Source organism: Augochlora pura, chromosome 10, assembly GCF_028453695.1.
Source record: "Augochlora pura isolate Apur16 chromosome 10, APUR_v2.2.1, whole genome shotgun sequence".
Lineage (NCBI taxonomy): Eukaryota > Metazoa > Arthropoda > Insecta > Hymenoptera > Halictidae > Augochlora > Augochlora pura.
Window position 1 is genome coordinate 26,283,262 of NC_135781.1, and position 19,186 is coordinate 26,302,447.

Here is a 19,186-nt window from a genome sequence, read left to right on the forward strand (position 1 = left end):
TAGCGTTACGGAGCAGCGCGTTCCGCACTGTCCGAGCAAAAAACGAGCAAAAATACCAAGATTATAGTGCGAATCCGTTAAGTGGTCGCTCAGACCACGGAAATCCAATCTTCGCCTTGCTACGGTGTTCTCTTTGCAAACATTTGCCATGTATTCGACCGACTGTACGCTCAAAAACCGTGGCACACGTTGCTTAATTATTGTTTAAACAGAACTAAGCATCTGGGACAAGCTTGGGGCCACCGGGGGCTCGACAAAGCTCCTTTCTTCTTACTTGTTAATTTGTACTATATCCCAAGTCAGTGAAGATGCGTTGTTGTCAAGAAGATTTCTCACGCAGTCGAAATCTGCGTAGCCGGTATTTCTTTGTTTCCTACGCTCGTCCTAAATTTTATGGCAATTCGTACTTTTCGCAGGCTTTAGAGACCTCTCTGGACTCAGGTAGTCTAGGGTTCCAACCCCGGCGAACGCTTTTTCTATTTTTCAATCGACCTGTGGCTAGGGGCTTCGGCGAACCGTTCGGCGTGTGCAGAGATCGACCAGCCGTACTCCAGTTCGCGAAGAATCGCATAGAAACACGGCGGCGGGCCCGGTTCGGCGCACTGCGCAGACCGATCGACTCCCCGAGTTACAGTTCGAATATTTTCAGGTACACGGAGGATTGTTGGCAGACGACGGCAGGGAATATACCGAGAGGTAAGGTTTTCAAGCGAGTCCTCGTTGTATCAAGAATGTCTCGAGTGCGAGTCGAGCCGAGTCGGTGGTGTCCCTACCACAATCCCCCCTTCTTTCCAGAGCCACAACCCAGGCTGACGACGTGCCCGACACTCACGATCGATTCTAAAGCCGTGTGGACGCCGGCTCTGCCGTTTTCATCGTTATGAAAAAGATCCTATCCTGTTATTCTCTTGACCATAAACTCGGTGGCACTTCTACGACTTCATTCCTCGCTGGTTCTATCCTCCCGTACGTCCACGGACCCGTTCGTTAAGGCACGTTCTATTAGGCTTTATCCTTCGACTACCTGCCCACGGTTGCTAATTTTAGGCTCCTAATTACTGAGCACGTACGAAAACTATCTACCATCTACCTGGACATCTTTCAAATATTCTTCTCAAACCCTTGCAAAATTTCTGACGATATTTCAGCATAGGACCAATTGAAATAATTTACAGCAACCTACAGTAAACCTACAGGTTGACAGTAAATCTACCATGGCGGTAAAATTGACCGGTTCCACATGTTTAAACATTTTTAGTATTATACAGCACTTTCGATTGAATAAATTGCTTAATTCGAGCGTACGTTATAGTAAAAATGGTAAGACGTCTGAATAAATTCTTATAAAACGACACGTGTAAGATGTCCTTAGTGCTCAGCAGGTTTAACGTTAACAAAGATAACAGGATTACGATAAAATTCGTTTAAGAAAAATTCCCTATGTTACGGGGACACTAGGGGTGTTTTCCGGGGTGAATCGATTCGGGCTATTTTGGTACGCAGCAGATTGCGGTCGTATCGGAAAATCACCGGATTCCGGGGTTAACAAACTGACGCATCGGGCTAGCCGGGATCGATACTTTTCCGGAACGAGTGTCCTGCGAGGTTGAGCACCGTATTTCCGGCGAAGAGACACGCTGCTGTGCGTACGGTGCGTGTGCACGATGAAATTGACCGTGAGACGAATCAATCCGTCGTGAAACCGACAGGATTCGCGTCACACGACGAACAGAGTTCGAACCGAATCCAAGAGCAGAGGGTGTCGGGCACCCAGGGCCGCGTCGAGGTGCTCTCGGGCCCCCGAGCGATCATACATCGGACCCTCCACCCCCTACCTTTCTCTCCAACTGTTCTGGCTACCTCCCTTTTGTTCGACTCTCCTTTCAGGGATCGTACAATTTTTTTCCTAGTCGTCGGGTCCAAAGCTACCTGTCCCGCAGGACCACCCTGCGTGGAATAAATATTCAAAAGGGGGGGTTGATGCCACGAGCCAAGATAACAGAAATCCCGGCAGCGAGGAAATTGCGGTTTCGGCTACGCTTTTGAGTCATCAACGATTAAAAATCTTCGGTCCGCCAATAGCGGCGCGCACCAGTGACGTATCGCAAGCGAGACTGAGACAGGGAATTGATCGAGGCGCCGCTATTGGCGGACTTTAACCCTTTTGTCACGAGATTATACGAATGTTTTTGCTGCAATTCGTGGCACCTGCTGTTTTTCGAACGATCCCGTGTTTCTTCGGGTTATCTCGAACCGACGCACGTCGGAACAACCAAACCCTAACAACAAGCCGAACTGGAAACTGTTATGGTATGATTTTGCTCGCAGTCATAATAGCTGTCCACGCCGCTCCCGTTTCTCAAGCCTTACAGCATAAGAGCACAGCGGACAGCTATTCCGACCACCTACGAATCCTCGATATTCCTAACCGTCTGTAGTCTCATCTAGCACATGTTGAGGGTTCTACGTCGACTAACTACGGCCACTTTCGAAAAGGCCGCGGTCCGGGAAAACGGAGCATCGCTCGCAATTTCGTCACTCTCCGCGTTTCGCTTCGTCCCGGCCCGTCGGGTCGCCCTCGACTACCAAGTCGAACACCCTCTATGTCTGCGTGCAGCGTCCGAGTCCTAGGCTTGATTCACGTTTCCATGAAGGTGTCGCCGCGAAACCGAATGGAACGATTATCGGCTCGACGGATGCCGGGGTCGGAAACACCTAGGGATACCGTGTACACGGGGAATCCTCGCGCGAATTAGCTGGGAACACGCGAAAGGCGAAAAGGTGGTTCGGCGTAGCCGGAGAGTCTGTATTCTCACTCACTTCCTCGCGGCGCATCGCTTCCACCTGCAGCCGCTTCTGATACTCTTCGCACTCGTCCTTGACCTTCTCCAACTCCTCCTTGGACTGTCTCATCTTCTTCTTGAGCACGTCGAGGAGGGCGCCCTGCATTTGGGTCGACATGCTGGCCGGATGGCGCGTGTAGCGTTCCTCCCTGACACTGGCTTCGAAACAAGGCGATCACGCGAGCCTCGTGCAACCCGCGGCTTTCTCGACTCGGCACGTAGTCTGCTTCCTCGACGACGACGATCGGACACTAAATTGGAATACCCTGGTCCACGCGACGCAACGACGAGCAAGGATAATATGTGTCGAGGTTAAGATAGGCGACCGGCACCCGTACGACAGAGAGAGAGTTTCGTAGTCTCCGAGCTGTCGTGCACTGGCGACCACTGGCTGCTGTTCGCTGGAAAGCAAGATGGCCGCCCCCGGCCGTCGCACGCATGCGCGCTGGAACGCCTCGCGGACGTCAAATAGTTCCTCAACCGTTTCTCCATGACTCGTTCGCCGAATTTTTTCGGGTTTCTCAAACGAATCGAATGAAAAAGTGACAGCGTTTGCAGACTCTATCCGATTACCGATCGCAGGTGGTTTAAGTTCGTTGGAGGAATGATTTCTGGTTACTCCGGCGACCGCGTCACGAATCGCGACGCCGCACGCCGAGTATCATTACGCCGATCGACGTGTCGTCGCGCGCAAAGCCCCGGAAATACCGCGCCCGTCCCGAGCGCGCCCAACCATTCGAATGGACGCTCGACAACAATCCCTGCGTTGTTTCGAGGCATCATCCTGGTTTTCCATCCGCTTCGAGGGTCACCGCATCTCCGAACAAGGATATCGATGTTGATTCGATCGCTTTCCTTCAATTGTACGGGTAAATATGGAAGCAACGCTTTTCGGAAGGGTCCCTCGCAGCCCCATTACCATTTTCGCGTTACGTTCTACCGTATCGATTGGAACTGGTTTTACACCGCAGCGCTGAAAGCGATGCGAATTCAAATGAAAAATTATTGCTAAGTTATGGAACGTTCACCCGTTTCTCACGAAAATTTAAATGTTCTATGTGTAAACATCGTTTCAACGAGAACAAGAACGTTTCTTATCTGTGGTTTATTGTCTGCGGAGCAGCGTTATCGCGACCGTTATCTCATTTCTTATTTTTCTAATCGTAAGTACATCAATTAGCATTTTATTGTAAACACCATGTGGCGAGACTGGTGAACAAATGCTGTTTCTTCTTGAGTAATCATAATTGTCCCGATCGATGTTCTTGTTTGTCGCGAATGCTAATTGCGGCGAGGAAAACTTGTGTAAATTCGGATAAGACATTTGAGAGACAACAAATTGATATTCGCAATATTCTCGGTGTAGCGATGATAACCTGTGCCATTTCGTGCAACACGAAACTCCATATGGCGATTGGATTTCACCTATACGTGTATACCGTTTACGTTTCAAATGCTGATTGTTCTTAACGGTGACCGCGTTTTCTATTATATTGAATGAAAATGGGGACATATCCGACGTTTACTTTCACGAACATCGTTTGTTTTGATGTTCGATGTTCAATAACGATGATCAAAATGTTGGTCTGGAATCATTCGACCGGTTCTGGTTGCTGCCGATTGTAACGGTACAAGATACATGCATGCGCCATCTACGATTGCGCCATGTAAACGGAAATTAAAAGTGACACGACCGTTTCATTCTGTTGATAAGTGACGGTGTTGAATGAAATCGTGACGTCAGCGTTACGATATTCGAAAGTCGTCGGTGTTTGAAATGATAAAAACAGATTATTCATTTAAATCGTATAGTGAAGGGTGGAAGAATTTGTACAAAGTAAAGAGAATGTAAATGCTCGGAGTAAACAGAACTGTATTTGCTATGTCGATATAACTGTTTTCAAACGCGTTGCTGAAATAACGGACCCATGTGTTTGACTTAGTAACTCCATATAGAGACGCAAGTTGGATATTTTATAATTATCATTCACCAAGGACAAGGTATTAATTTTATTATTCATTAAGCCAAACAAATTTCATTTCTCTCTAAAGCACCTTCCATTTCTACAACACTCTGTTGTAATACGCCAACAGTGATCGAAATAAAGTCTTTCCATAGTGTCTCTCCCGGCTGTACAAAAACTTATATCCCTCACTATATTTCCAAATGATTTCAGTTGCCGAAGAGTTATCGCTAAGCGACTATATTTAAATTTTGAATTGCCGAGAACCATGCGCACTCGATCTATGCACGCTTCTCGCCACGGTAGCGCCATCTGGCATCGCGCGATCCAACTTCAAATTCAAACACTGTCAAAAGTACGCGTCGAGTCGAATCGAGGACGATCGTTTGAATTTAAATTGAAATCGACATGAGAATCCCTGAGGCTGGCGGCAAGCGAACAATGCTGGCACAGATGGCAGCAGGTTTGCGCGAAATCGCGGAATGCGACGTACAAACGTCGCAGATAAGATCCGAGGGAACCGGATCGGCGTTCCAAAGGTCGTCGACGGACGTGCTATACGGAGCGCGTTCCAAATTCGTGACAAATACGGAACGGACGTTTTGCAACAACGTTTTATTATACCGTGACGCCGCCGGGTTTAAACGCTGCTAACGACACGTTGGTAACGAGGCGGATTTGTGGGAGCGCACGTTCCGGAGCGTTGCTTACGCAATGCGCTCTTCGAAGTGCCGAATAAAAGGCTGCTGGATCCGTGCACGGCCGCGACGTATTTTTAGAATGTTGACGGGCGCTCGGCTGTTTGGTTTACACAAGGATTTCGAACAGCTTCGAGCCAAAAGAAAGTCTTGCACCCGGAACGATCCACGAGATGATTCTGTATCTTTCCCAGCGTTCCCCTCCTGTTACGAAATTGCATTTTAACGACTACGAGGAATCCTGTCCGCGGAGAAGCGTTCGGGCACGGCCTCGAGCTAGCAGCCATTTTCAACGCTAGACGCGCCGACTGAACGACATTTATTTCTCCGCGTAAATTCTGAAGATTACTGAGACGCCGTTTATCGTTTTTGCGAAAGCGATCCACGCCACTCGAAGATTACGGAATCACGATACTTCTGCGCCGCAGTGTACCGGCTCCGGGGAACTGATAATACCGCCAAGTTTGGTAGTGTTGCACCCGAGCGGCGCGTCGTGTTTAGCGAAAGGTGGGGCCGCGTTCCAAAAATGAAACAGTGAAAACACCGGCCGAGTCACGTCGACTCGACGAGCCGGTTAACAATCAGGAGGGATATTCGATCCATAGATCGTCCGGACGGCTATACATATAAGAATACCGTTGATCGTACCGGGCGCGAGAATCACGCTTAACCCATTGTCCCCGTTCGCTAACCCTAACAATAAGTGTTCTTTGTCGGGCGATCGTGCGTCGTTAAGACCGACGTGAAGTCCATTGCCGCTCGCGGCGCTCCTAATGGTCTCTTAATTATTATTGCAGGATATCGCGACAGCCGGTGTATTATTCATGCCGCGAGTCGCTGTGATTTCGATTTTCAGCTGGCAGCAGCAGCGGGGACTCTTGATCGAACTTTCTCTAATCAGTCTCGAGGTCGCTGATATTTCTGGCCGATCATGCAAGAACTCATTTAAAGCGAGCGATATGCAACGACAACAACGGTATTAATTACAGATCTTACGACTACATAAATGGTCTCGTAACGTCTCGGCGGCTAACCGCTGGATCATCTGACCTGGCCGTAATACTGTTCGCTCCCTATGCAGTTTAGAGCACCTGAATAAACTATGCTCAAAATAACAACAAAAATAACGACTTGACCTACAAATGATGAGAGAAAAGGAGAGAGAGAGAGAGTGAGTGAGTGAGAAAGCAGGACTTTAACCGATGACTCGGCTCGTTATCAACTGCCGAATGACCCCTAGCTAGTCGACGTCACCGGTCCGTCAAGGTCACGTCACGCGGTAACCTTCCCACGCGAGGCGTCTACATACCGGCCGCATCATGCGATACTGACCCGTTTCAGCTGGTTGCCCAAAGTGTTCTGCAGTTCGTTCTTAATCAGCCGGAACATAATCATCGTTTCGCTGGAGAATATGGACGAGCCGAACGCGAGTCCAGGATAATCGGCGCATCTCTTCCGTTTCCTGGCTTCCTTCTCGGCTTGCACCTCGGCTCTCTCGCTAGGACATCTCAGCTTGGCCAATTCGACCAGCTCGGGATCCTCGTCGTCGTCGGAGTTCCCGTCGCCGCGAGCCCTCGCGACCGCGTGCTCAGGCTCCGGCGATGTCTCTTTGCTCTTGTGTTCGAGGAGCTCGTCATCTGACGTGTCCTCGCCGTGCGAGATCTTGCGAGACTTGTCCAGGTAGGCCTCGAAGCTGTCGAGGCTCTGGACCTCGTGCTTCTTGCGTCCATAGGGCCGTTCGTGACGTTCGATCTTGACATCCGGGCTACACTGCGCGAGCCTCTGTTGGATGTCTGTCGCCGAGTCCTTGCTGGCCGGTGTCGTCTCTTTGACAGCCGTCGGCACCGTCGCCTTGGTGTTTCGCAGCCACCTCGCGCCGACGGTAGCCGTTCGTGTCACCGGTTGCGGATCGACGGAGTCGTTGTGTTCGGTGACAGAGCTTTTTTCGTCGAGCCTGGCCGGTGTCGATGCGGATGACGTCTCGTCAACACCGGTCCCCGTGTTCTCAACGGTGCCAGCAGGGCCACACTGCGCGGGTCCTCTGCTGGAGGCGTCGAGACGTCGGCGCGTAGCGTGTCGCGGATGATGCTGATGACCGCGACGTCTCGTGGTCGACGCAAAAGCTGGCTCCATACCACGTTATCCAGCTGCCAACCCTTTTCCAACCCCTTTCCTTGCACCGTGCTGTCGTGTTATTCTTTTTCTCTCAACGTGCCACACGCACCACTGTTACTACCACCGCACAAGGCACACCGCCATCTTGTCTGTCACTGTTCGTAACACGTTTCTCACCGCGCCACGCATACGTCCTTCTATCTCTCAATTCGCGTCTCCCTCTCTCCTCCGCGCGACGTACTGTCGCCCCCTCCCTACAGTATTATCCTCCCACTCCTCCTCACAGGGTCTCTCTTTCTCTCTCGCTCTATCGCTCGGTGCGGCACGCGCGCACACACCGTATGTCGTGCGCACGAACGCATGCACGAGAGCAGACACGTTGGTCTCCTCTCCCTGCACCGTCCTGCTCTGATTTCTATCCTGCTTTCTATAGTTCTTTCTCTCTTTCTACTGTGCTATCCGCGGATCCAGGTTACCCCCTCCACCCGCGCCGCCGACGCTATCACCACCACCATTAAACCAGCCGAAAACCTTCAGCGAGCGCCGCCCAATCCACGAAACGGCGACTCCGCGTACTAACGCTCGACTGGTCCTACACTCCGTCGCGAACCCGCTCTATTTCGACCCGAGGCGGCTGCGCGCCATCGAGGCGCCATCTGCCAATCGAAGCGGGTTACTCCGCCGTCGGTAACTAATGACGGGTAAGTGACGGCTCGCGCGCTTTTCAAATGTTTGAATTTCAAACCCGATATGGTACTGTGCATCGCGGTCAAAAAGTTGTTTGAAGAATGCGTACCTGCGTGTACGTACACGGACATTCTCAGCAGTCTTCTAGTCCTGTTTTGAGAGGTCTTTCGTGCGAGACACAATCAAATGTTCAGGACTTTTGTGTAACTTGTCTTTTAAATTTTAAAGAAACACTCTAACAGAGCTTCACTTGTTTAATAGGCGAAAATTGTTTTTTTAGAGAATGGAAGAACTAGAGACACTAAAAATCATTGTAGACCAAATTCTCTGGTTCATATGACAGACTTGAAAAATGAGATGAATATTGCACATCATCTAATTGTCTAAATTTATTAATATCCACAGGCAATCATTGATACATCATTAGCTGAACTTGTACTTCTTTTGTGCATCTTTGATTGCACATTTGAATGTTATAAGCTTGAAAGTCTTTGGGTACGTAATAACCTTATTCTTTGAATTTGTTCATTAGGAATAGACTGCAAGTGTTTATGCACCTCCGATTCGGGACAATGACCCGCAAAAAGATATATATATTTTTTCGAAATTTATTGAAATTTTCAGGGTACTGTATAAGTGCATAAACTTTTGCAATCTATGTACGAATGATCGTCGAGTGACGACATTTATTGATCGTTTAATGTACTTACATTCTGCAAAGCCTTGTCCTTCTCTTCCAATTTAGCATTGACCTGCATAAGGGCTTCTTGGGTCTGATCAAGTTCATTTTCAATGGTCTGGATCTTCTTTTGGAGAGCACGCGCCTCTTCTTCAGCCTTTGCAACATCAAATACTCAGATCAGTCCCAACTCAAACTTAGTTACTGTTCAAAGAAACCGGTGCGATTTGTGACATAATAAATTATAACTCGGTGAGTAATGTAGGCAGCGACAAAATCAGAGAATGCGAAAGTTCCAGATCTATAATTAAAATTCTTGAACGGCCGCCAAGCCTATATTGCATTTTTATCGCGAAGCGATTATTTCATCGCTATTTCCGTCCCGTACAAATGTAAACAGACAATTTCGGAGCAACCGCGTATATCGAATTACTATTTTTTATTTATACCACGCGACCTACCCTTCGTCCCACCGTGAAACCAGAATTCTAGCCGCGTCTAAAGATAAGCGAAGATACCGATCACACGGAGGACTCTGGCGCAAACACCGGATGCATAAAGCCGCGTGGAACTCCGACAGGTGTAATTTTCCTAAAAACTGGACCCGCCCGGTGGTTCTTGCGCCAAGGTCTCCGTGACTTTTCTCTGGAATTTTACCTTTTCGGCCCTCGCGTTCGCGTCGCGAGCCTGCTGTTCGCAGAGCAACGCGCGATCCATCGCGTTGTCCTTCTCCAGCTTCATTCCCTGCATCTTCTTCTTGATCGCGTCCATGTTGCCGGTGTTGTTTCGCTACTCGTTCACGAGAAAAAAAGGGGGATATCTAGAAACACGAAGAGAGCCGGCCGTTAGCTTCCCATGCGGCAGCCTTCATCCAGAACGATTGTACTTTTTAATCATCGTCCCCGTCGTTCCTCGCGGCGACGACGGCGTCGTCGAGAGGATCGATTCCCAAGGAATTCAGCGGCGCGTTCATAGCCTGGCCGCCGCGTCGGTGATTTCAACGACCGTGAGAGACGATACGTGCGCGCGTGCGGCCGCAATTAACGGCGACTCGTCTTAATTGCTCCTTTTATTTCTCCCACCCCTGGCCCGATCTGTCTCGTCTAGTTTCCGCGGACCCGCGGCTCCGTGTCGCGGCATAATTGCCGTGGAAATTTCTGGGATCGGCCGAGATTCGCGCGTGTTCGCCGTTCGCCGGACAGCATGCATCGAAGTATAATTAGCGGGCGACCGGATATCCTATTTATAGAGGCAGGTTCTTGCTCAAGAAGGCCCGGGCTCTGTACCGTGTCCGTGTGTACATATGAAATCAAACGTCTTCGGTATCTCTCGCGGTCGTGCTCGCGCGAGCGCTGCCCGTCCTTCTTCCTCCGGAGCCGTGTGACGTCAGCGGCTCAGGTATGCGATCCTCCAGGACGAACGAACACGGCTCGGGACGAGAGGATCCTTCGCGGGCCGCACCGTTCGCATTTTATGCGCTCGTTTCTCTCTCCGGTCGGCGCGGCGCGGCGCGGAGCGGCGAGATGCCGCGGTGAAACGCTCTCGCGAACCAGAACTGGGAGCACCGCATCAACCAACGGGTTAATTCTCTTCGTGGAAACATTCCTCGCGCCGGTCCTGGACGTCGACGACGAATCTCTCGCTCGCCCCGTTCCCGATAACCGACTTCGAACCCGCACGATTTTCAAGGTTCCTACCGGTCGGATTGAACGGTTTTATTCGGGACTGGTTGGACACTTTCGCCGGAGAGCCACGGCGGACACGTTTCGCGAGGGTTCCGCCGCAAAACGAGCAAGATGCTGTAACTTAATTCTCGCTGGACAACTATGCGGACACTGGAGACGTTGGAATTCCTTGTTCTTGGCGGCGGGCGCCGACGAACTTTTCCGAATTTTATTGTTTATCACCTAGGGTAGTGGAGTCGGTTGCTCTGGGCTGGCCAATCGCGGTGCTTTATGCTTGTTATCGGGCATAATTCACTTTATATTTATCGAATATGACATGTTATTTTTGCTTGCTCTAGAACAAACAAAATAATGTTCCATTAAGGTTCATTATGTCACTCCATGGTAACCGCCTCCACTACCATAATGCACTCACTCAGAGCTTGCTTTTATGACAGCTTAATTGTCAAACTATATCGTCCGAGTACTGCGAAAGGATTAAATTCATTGAAATCGAGGTTTTCCTAACAGAGTAGTTAACAATGATTGTTCAATAATGTTCAGGAATTATCTCAGGAATTATATCATCCACGGTTCTTAATTGCGTAGATTTCGGGTTCTCGCGTTCTCACACAGCAAACTATAGATTCCATGGGGTGGTTGGTCACCGATCATTGAATCTACGCCACTGCAAGCTAGCGTAGATTCCTATAGCCGCGTCATCGGTATCCATGTGAGCGAATGTGCGCGATTCCTGAGCTCGCTGGTAATCAGAGATGCTGGGTAAGCAGTAAGGGAGAGGAAAACGGTCTTGTAATGCGATTGGATGGTCCCGAAATTCTAGACACGATGATCTCACCAGCGAGTTCTCGTTTCCGGAACCGAGAACTATTGTGATATCAATAATCTGAATCACCTTGGAATTTCATGCGTTGAGGAATGAGACTCTGAAAGAAGTCGGGTGTCCTTTGACCTTTTAACTAAAAATGACTTTGCGTTATCTTCTTAAAAACCTTTATCCGATTATACGATTTATGCGTCCACCTTTAATAAGATACAGACGAAGAGGAAAGAGGTGCTCAAAGTTTCTTGCAATCTGAACTTGAAGACTTGAAGATCGATATCCTCTAGCAGACGAAAAATGATTGAAGACAGTAGCAGTTGCCATAGAATTAGCCAACGAAATAAATGGTCTCCAAGATGGAGCGTAACCGGTTAAGGGTTGTCTCGACGGACAATTCTTTACACCGTACCGTATTTGCATCGATTTGCAATTTTCGACTACGCCATTTCCATTTGTCTCGCGTTGCATATTTACGAGGGTTCGCGGTCGAAAAATTACCTAGTCGAAGATCAAAATCGAGATGGATCGACGAAGGGGCGGTACACGGTCCAAAATGGAGGTCACCGATGTGTCTCCATGGAACCGAGACTGATTCCGAATAATGGGGGAAACGAAGCGTCGTAGGTGGTTAAAGATAGTCCAAAATGGAGGTCACGAGTGCCGTCGTGTTTCGAAATCGGGAATCGAACCGATTGCCGATGAAGTTCCCACGTACGTCGTATCAAAATGGAGGTCAAAGTCCCTTGTGTCCCTTGAAGTGGGAGTCGGGACGGCGAGCATCGGTCTCGGCTAGAAGAGCATCGACAGCGTTCGATCGAAATAGCGTTACATAAAAAATAAGCGGCGCAGGCGACGGGTCCTAAAAGCGCGCGTATCGCCAGAGAGGGTTATTTTTACCCGCGAGAGGAGAGGGTGGAATCGTCGCTAGCCGCCAGCCGCCGAACCTTTTCGGGTTAGGCGAGGCTGATCTTGGTTTCTGCCTCCGGATCGGTGTCTAGTTACGCTTCGAGGAGCGTTTCAAACCCTTGCTCCTACGTTTTGCGGAAATTTCTATCGCCGAGCGTGCAACCCACGCGCGCAACAGCGGAACGGAGCTATCCCCGGCGTTTCGAGCGCCGCGGATCTCCAAATTCTGACAACTTGAAAACTTAGATCGTCTTCTTCGAGCTTATCTATCGAGCAACAAATGGAACAATTGGCGGAATTTCGCACTGATCTCGCAACGGCTTAAAAATAGAACAACACATCGAGACCAGATAAGATCCATCCTAGTATCTATCGCCAACAGCGATTAAGCCGCCGCGAGCGGCGATTCCGTGGAACGAAAGCGCAACGTCTGCACCGCATTCTTTCGCGAATCGGTTATCAGTCGGCACCCAGTTCGCTGGAATTTCTGCGTCGAATGGAGATTTGTACGGTGTTGTCACAGGCGGTGAACGCCTGAAATTTCTCATGAGTCACAGTTTTCCGGCGGCGCCGGCTTTACGCAAGCGCGAAACGATCCACGAAATTCGCATACGAGGTCGCCTCCCGACCAAGCGATTTCCCATGCGAATGACACCGCGCCAGGGTGGTTAATATCAAGAAATAGAGGAACATACTTGGACCGTGCACAGCCGATACTCTCGAAATAGACACAGAAACCTTTAGAGAACGGTACCAGCGAATTCGACTTGGTCACCTCTAGAATCCCGAGTCCCTGAAGATCCTCTGGGGATCAGATCACTCCCAGTGTCCGCGACAAAAAACCACGTCCTCCTCACGTCACTTTCCTTCACTCACTCTTGAAGAACTCGCCGTAGGAAGTCGTATGGCGTCCCATGGGGGACAAGAGGAGCTGACCGAGGAGAGGACGACAACCGGGGAACCTCGTCGGGAGGTCGCGGAACCGCGGAGCCGTGGGGCGCGGCGACGGCGGCGGCGGCGGCGACCGAGACAGATGAGACGAAAAAGAAAGATATGCACATGCTTACTCACGGGGCAAGTGCTCAGGTTCGTTCGTCGTCCGGGGATGCGTCTGACTCGCAGGCTAAGTCTCGACTGGCCGCTGAAAGCTACGGCTACACGGTTCGGGGCTCCCACCTTTTCTCGCGGGCTTCTCTTCGTGATCGTAAAAGACGAGGATGACGTCGCGGGAGGACGCGATCCTCTCTCCCGTCGGCTCCCCCCCTCTCTCTCTCACTCTTTCTTGCTCCCTCGCGCGCGCTCTCTTTCTCGCTCTCTCTATTTCGTTCTCTCGTTCTCCGTCTCTCTCGCTCGCTCTCTATCTTTGCCGAGAGGCCCCCGGCACGATTTTCCTACGTACGGGCCTGTGAAAACGTACACCGCCGCGGATATTTATCTTTAGAATCGGCGACCCGAGCGAGCGTCGTTCCTCCTCCGGGCTCTATTTTTCGATGTTCTGGAGAGGCCACCGCGGTGTCGCGAAACGGGAGACACCGGACCACGGAGACAATAGGAGGCTGCTTCCGATGCTGCGGGACGCCGCATCGGTTAGACGTCGAAGCCGGTCGAGCTTTTATGGGCTGATCTTTCGAGCGATACCGGCGTACCGCGGCGGTAAGGGATGCGGAATGCTCGCCGGCAAACAGGATTCGAGATCCATGCGCAAAATAGAGGATCTCGAGGCGCGGAGGAGCCGGTGTTGCTCGGGGACTCTGGCCGAGGCGTTCACCCTTTGCCGAGCATCTACGGTGCCAATGGAAATCGATCGTGACTTCGAGGATCGGCTGGATGCCGACCGGGGAGATCGGTTCGCATGCTGGTACAGCTTGTACGCGGGATCGCAAAAATTCTGATATCAGTGCTATCAATTCGAGCACTGTCGCATCGTTGTCGATAGGAGAATTGTGATTATCGTCGAAGGAGCTTTAACACGTTACAAGCGGAACAGGTATTAACCCTTTGTACTCAAGGCTAACTGTAACTCTACTGTAAATCTAAAATAATATTTTCGATTTAGAGTAGGTCCATTTAGTATGGCAAAGCGCATTTTATGCATATGGAATCGAATCTTGTGATTCATGCGTCAGTTACGCTTTCAACAATCTTTTCAATCGAAACTTTACAGTATAGGAACTATTTTCGAACGTGATACAACAATTTTAGCAGTGCTTCGAGCGTAAATGGTTAATATCTTTAAAAATTCACTTCTACAAACATTTTGTAATTTATTTCAAAAAAGCCTCTTTGAAATCCCAAAAATCCTCGTTATATATTTGACGAAATCTCATTACTAGTTTCCAAAATATTCAATATTTTCTAAAATACTGGATCTGTGACTTGTACGAAATATGTTAGACGTTGGAATTTTCTGAGACTTGGTATTCTTTAATGATTCGAAAAAGCGTAATAAATATTGCAGAGCAAATAAATATTGACTACATTAATCGTATAAAACGAGAGTTAGATAAAAATGTATCACTCCTTTAAAAGCTTTAATCCATCAAAAATAATAGAACAATGTTCGTAAATTCTTCTTACCTAGTCACTTTTCTGTATATTTCGCTACAAATGCGCGTAAAATCCGCGGTCTAGTAATTATCGTTCCACAGAATCGAGATTCGATCGGAGCCGCCTCGATTGCATGTAACTAAATCGAAGTAGAAGTGGATTCAGGCCGTGATCGAGCATCGAACGAGGGTACACACTGCAATTCGATAGGGAAAGTGAATAGTTTCGCGCGGCGAAGAAAAAAAGATCCATCCGAGATCGCACCGGTGATTCCTTGATCTAGTTTCCGGCAAAGTCAAAGTCACGCGGACGCAAGGTTGCCTGCACTTATCCGGCGAATGGTCATCCGCACCGGCGTCCCAATAATCTCTAAACCGACTAATGACACGTCGAAGCTGGCAAGTTCATAAATAAATTACAACTAAAAGGCGCGAGAGTATCGCGGGAGCATGATCCATCATAATTAATGGTCTATAAAAGGCTGACATTGATGATTCACGGTAAAAGGTCGTCGTGACTACTACGTTTCTGCGGCGGATAATCAAATTCTAACAAACAGACGGAGAAATCACCGTTCTCTAAGCATGTGTACACGATCTTCTTACATTTAGCTGCATTTCGATAAGAACGATTCTAGTTTCCCGGTTATAAATCCAATGGAACGTCCAATTTATCGAGACAATAGATTCTTATGCAGCGTCTGGGTCTTGAAATAGATTCCGACGACTTTGCTTTGCATAAAGAGCCACAGTCTATCGATCAAACTTCAAACGACCGGTGATCTCAAAGCGTTCGCAACAATTCGAGCATTCATAGATCTAGGATAGTCGGGAAACCAGGAAGTTTCACCGATCGGATGGATGGCACGGATGACGACACTGAACGACCAGCGAACGCGTGTCCAGCAGGAAAGTCCTAATATTAGGCGGCGGTAATTCTGGCATTGGGGTTATAGGCACCTCACTCGATCTCCTTGAGTCAACTCGTGTCATGGTCAATCCGCAATGAGTCGGCCAACGCTTTTAGCCCGCGCTCGTTGCGCAATTATTTCGCGGCTTATCGAATAATTCGAGCGACTTCCGAATCGCAGGAGTATCGCCGAGATGCGCCGAATCCGAGAGAGTTTTCGACAACGCCTTCTTCGTCCTCCTCCACGCAACCCGGCGATGATTTATGGATCGGCCGTAATGAGGCGGCCGGTTCCGTCGGCGATTGCCCGTCGACGGTAGGACGGGGGCAATAAAATTTTCGCGCACTGCAATTTGTCCGTGCGCGAAGTCCTTTGCGTAAGATCGGTCGTCGCCGCGTCTCCCATACGTTCATCGGGTCCGATTCACTACCATAAAAGGAAAAAGTAGGTAAGGGTCCCCTGGGCAGCCTTGACTCATATATACCCGTCTGTTTAAGTACCGGCCGGCGCGCGGCGCGTCTACGAGCACGGTTTTTAAATACCGATCGCCGGCCAACAGTCAATGAATATGATGCGTGTTGTGTTATGCTCGCCGCCAGTGAACACCGATCTAGGCGGCTTCGGAAACTAGAACGAACCCGAGCAGGATTTCGCTATCTGCGATCTTCTCGGCGAGCCAGCCCCGGAGCTACTTTCGCGGATCACAACGTCTATCTATTAATTATTAGACTGGGCACCTTCTCCGCTATATATTTATTTATTGGACGGAGCCCTATTTTACAATATGAATAGACAAGAAAATAACAATCGAACGTACAAAACTCGTTTATAATAAAATGTTGACTGCGATCAGGTTACAATTTAAGAGTCAGAAAATAAATCACTGGTGGCTTCTTACTGAATTTTTAAAAATTAAAATAGCATTTACTATTTACGAAGCTAACAATAAGATTTTGGTAACAAGTACAGAATAATTTTTAGAATTTTAGAAAGGGTACTTTAAAATATGTAACGGAATCAAAGAGAATGAAGTTTTTAAAAAAGGTATCGAAAACTTATTGCTAGTTTTTGTCATAAGCCGTAAAGCCTGCGTTTTGGAATATTCTTTAAAAATTGATAAAGTAGATTTTCGGTTTAATTATTTCATTAGCGACCAATCTGCTTTGAGGAACCTGATCCGCCGATTTTCTTTGAGAGTGCAACGCGAAAGAGAATAATTTATCATGCATTAGCTTCAGCTCGCGCATTAAATAGTCTATTGATAGGCTTTCGTTAATAATGCATTATTCGATCGTCCTGCTGATGATTCGCCCAGATTGCAGCGTTCAGAAACTGTAACTACACAGTGGATTTTCACGCTTCGGATCGCACGGGTATCTAAACGAAAAACATTTCTTTTAATTACAATATTGCTTGCAGTAACAACAAAACGATCCTCGGTCTATTTGCAAGAGAATGGCAAAACATAGAATCAAGAAATATTAATATAGACTTTGTGAAGAAATGTATTTATTTATCGAATATATACAGGAATTAGCTATAACAATCCAAACAGGAAAAAGTAAATTTACGACTGCATAATTCAAGTTGTAAAATATAGGGAGATTAAAAAAAGCAACGAGGAAGCGAACGGCGGCACAATTTGTCAATTTCCAAAAGAAGGGGGAAAGTTTCGTGTTCGCGGACTTGCGAAACGATCATTGATTGTTCGAAAGTTAAAAAAGCTGATTTGCATAAGGCCGACCTAATATTTCGGCGTCCCGGCAATTAACAAGGCAGACATCCTTGGGCAATTAGGTTGCTTATTATAACACCGTGCAACGTTATACATGCAGCGGGTGCGTACGTGTACATACGCGCGGTGTCCTTAGTTAGTACTTACCTTATGCAGGATATATTGCACCGGCGAGGTCGGGCCACCTTCTGTCCTAATTCTACTTATCGACGTCAGGCTTTATAAGTAAGTTGAGTCACCTCCTCGTTAGCCGCTACTTTGTCATACAATTTTCATTTCTCCGCTGGAATTTACGCGTCGCAGCAATAATCGCGTCGACTGAAAAGGTAGGAGCCGCGATGCATAATCGATACGCATCGTCTCGCGGAATTTTGATCATCTACGGACTACGTTGGACTATTTTTACACCGTTTTTTTTATCCCGGTAACCGCGACCTTATCGAGCAATAAAGTTGATACACAATTTTTTTTTCCCGATCTCCGGTCGACTCAGAGAAATAATCCGCAGCGTAACTTCTTCGCGCGAGATCATACCGTGCATAGTTACTTCCTCTAAAGGTGCTTCGTGCTCGACTTGCTAACTCGTGCAATTAAGCTGTCCAATTTTTCGTCGAGTTCACCTGCCGTGAGAACTTTGATGTACGACGTTAACGGAGCAATTAGTCCTCGGACTGCGCAAACACTTGTGCCGCCAGAACTTCGACCGTAACTTCATCGCTTCGTTATGACTCGCGTAAACGCATGCACTCGTTAACATTGAATTAGGCTGCGGACTTTTCGACGAAATAAAAATTGTCCGCGTCAATTGCGAGAAACACGGATTAAATAGCAGAGGTTCATTCTTTAATCGTTTGAATGGATTAATAGACATCTTAAAATTCTTTTAATTTTCATACTATAAAACAGAATTACTTAATTTCGCCCTAAATACATACAATTTATAATCTATATTAAAACTACCAGTACCGGTAAAACGAGCTGCTACATGTATTTTATTTAATAATTATTGAAATGACGAGGGATTTCAATGTAATCAATTTCTTTATTTCAACAGATTTTTCAACAAAGAACTCGAAATAAATTCGATCTTGTCATTCTTACAAGGAAAATCATTTCAGACACTTTTAATGCTCGGTGGGTTTACTGTTAAACTTTACAATTCCTCGTTCCAACCGATCTTACCCTTTTCATCCAGCAAAGAATAGACGTCTCCCGACGACAAGCAGCGACTTAATCGAATCGTTGGAACAGCAATTAACGCTCGAACTATAAAAACAGCTGCACCGGTACTCGATGCCGGAGTTCGTTAAATCAAGACATTGTACAAATCACCAGCGGGCAATTTATCATAAATTCTCCACCGTCGCTGCCTTTTGACGACCGGTTCTCTCAGGTAAATCCAGCATTTTTCTCCGAGCTGATTAGTCCGCTTCCGTCGTCCGCGATGGTATCAGCGACGCGACCCAGTAATCACTCGAAATCCTAGTTCATTTCGAGGATTTCCGAAAGACTGGCACACGGTCATGCAGGCCGCGCACGCGAATGAGAGTGCGTCAGGCTTTCGACAGCCGTGTGCAACACTTACCTCGAGGCC

The 19,186-nt window shown here is 48.2% G+C and overlaps 1 protein-coding gene across 20 annotated transcripts in view; it reads right to left on the reverse strand.

The window, feature by feature from the left end:
• The window catches only part of Tm1 (tropomyosin 1), a 45,299-nt gene extending 31,704 nt beyond the window's left edge, over positions 1-13,595 (reverse strand). For 7 of the 20 annotated variants that reach the window (XM_078193166.1, XM_078193163.1, XM_078193160.1 and 4 more), the window contains exons 1-3: positions 13,472-13,595; positions 9,644-9,806; positions 9,018-9,143 (exon numbers count right to left, since the gene is read on the reverse strand). In XM_078193166.1, the coding sequence (XP_078049292.1) occupies positions 9,018-9,143; positions 9,644-9,757 (240 nt within the window). In that variant the 5' untranslated portion in view covers positions 9,758-9,806; positions 13,472-13,595. Of the gene's footprint in view, positions 1-2,820; positions 3,265-6,837; positions 8,164-9,017; positions 9,144-9,643; positions 9,807-13,467 lie in introns of those variants that run through there. The other 13 variants (XM_078193161.1, XM_078193158.1, XM_078193156.1 and 10 more) reach the window with 13 other exon arrangements.
• Positions 13,596-19,186: the final 5,591 nt, after the last annotated feature.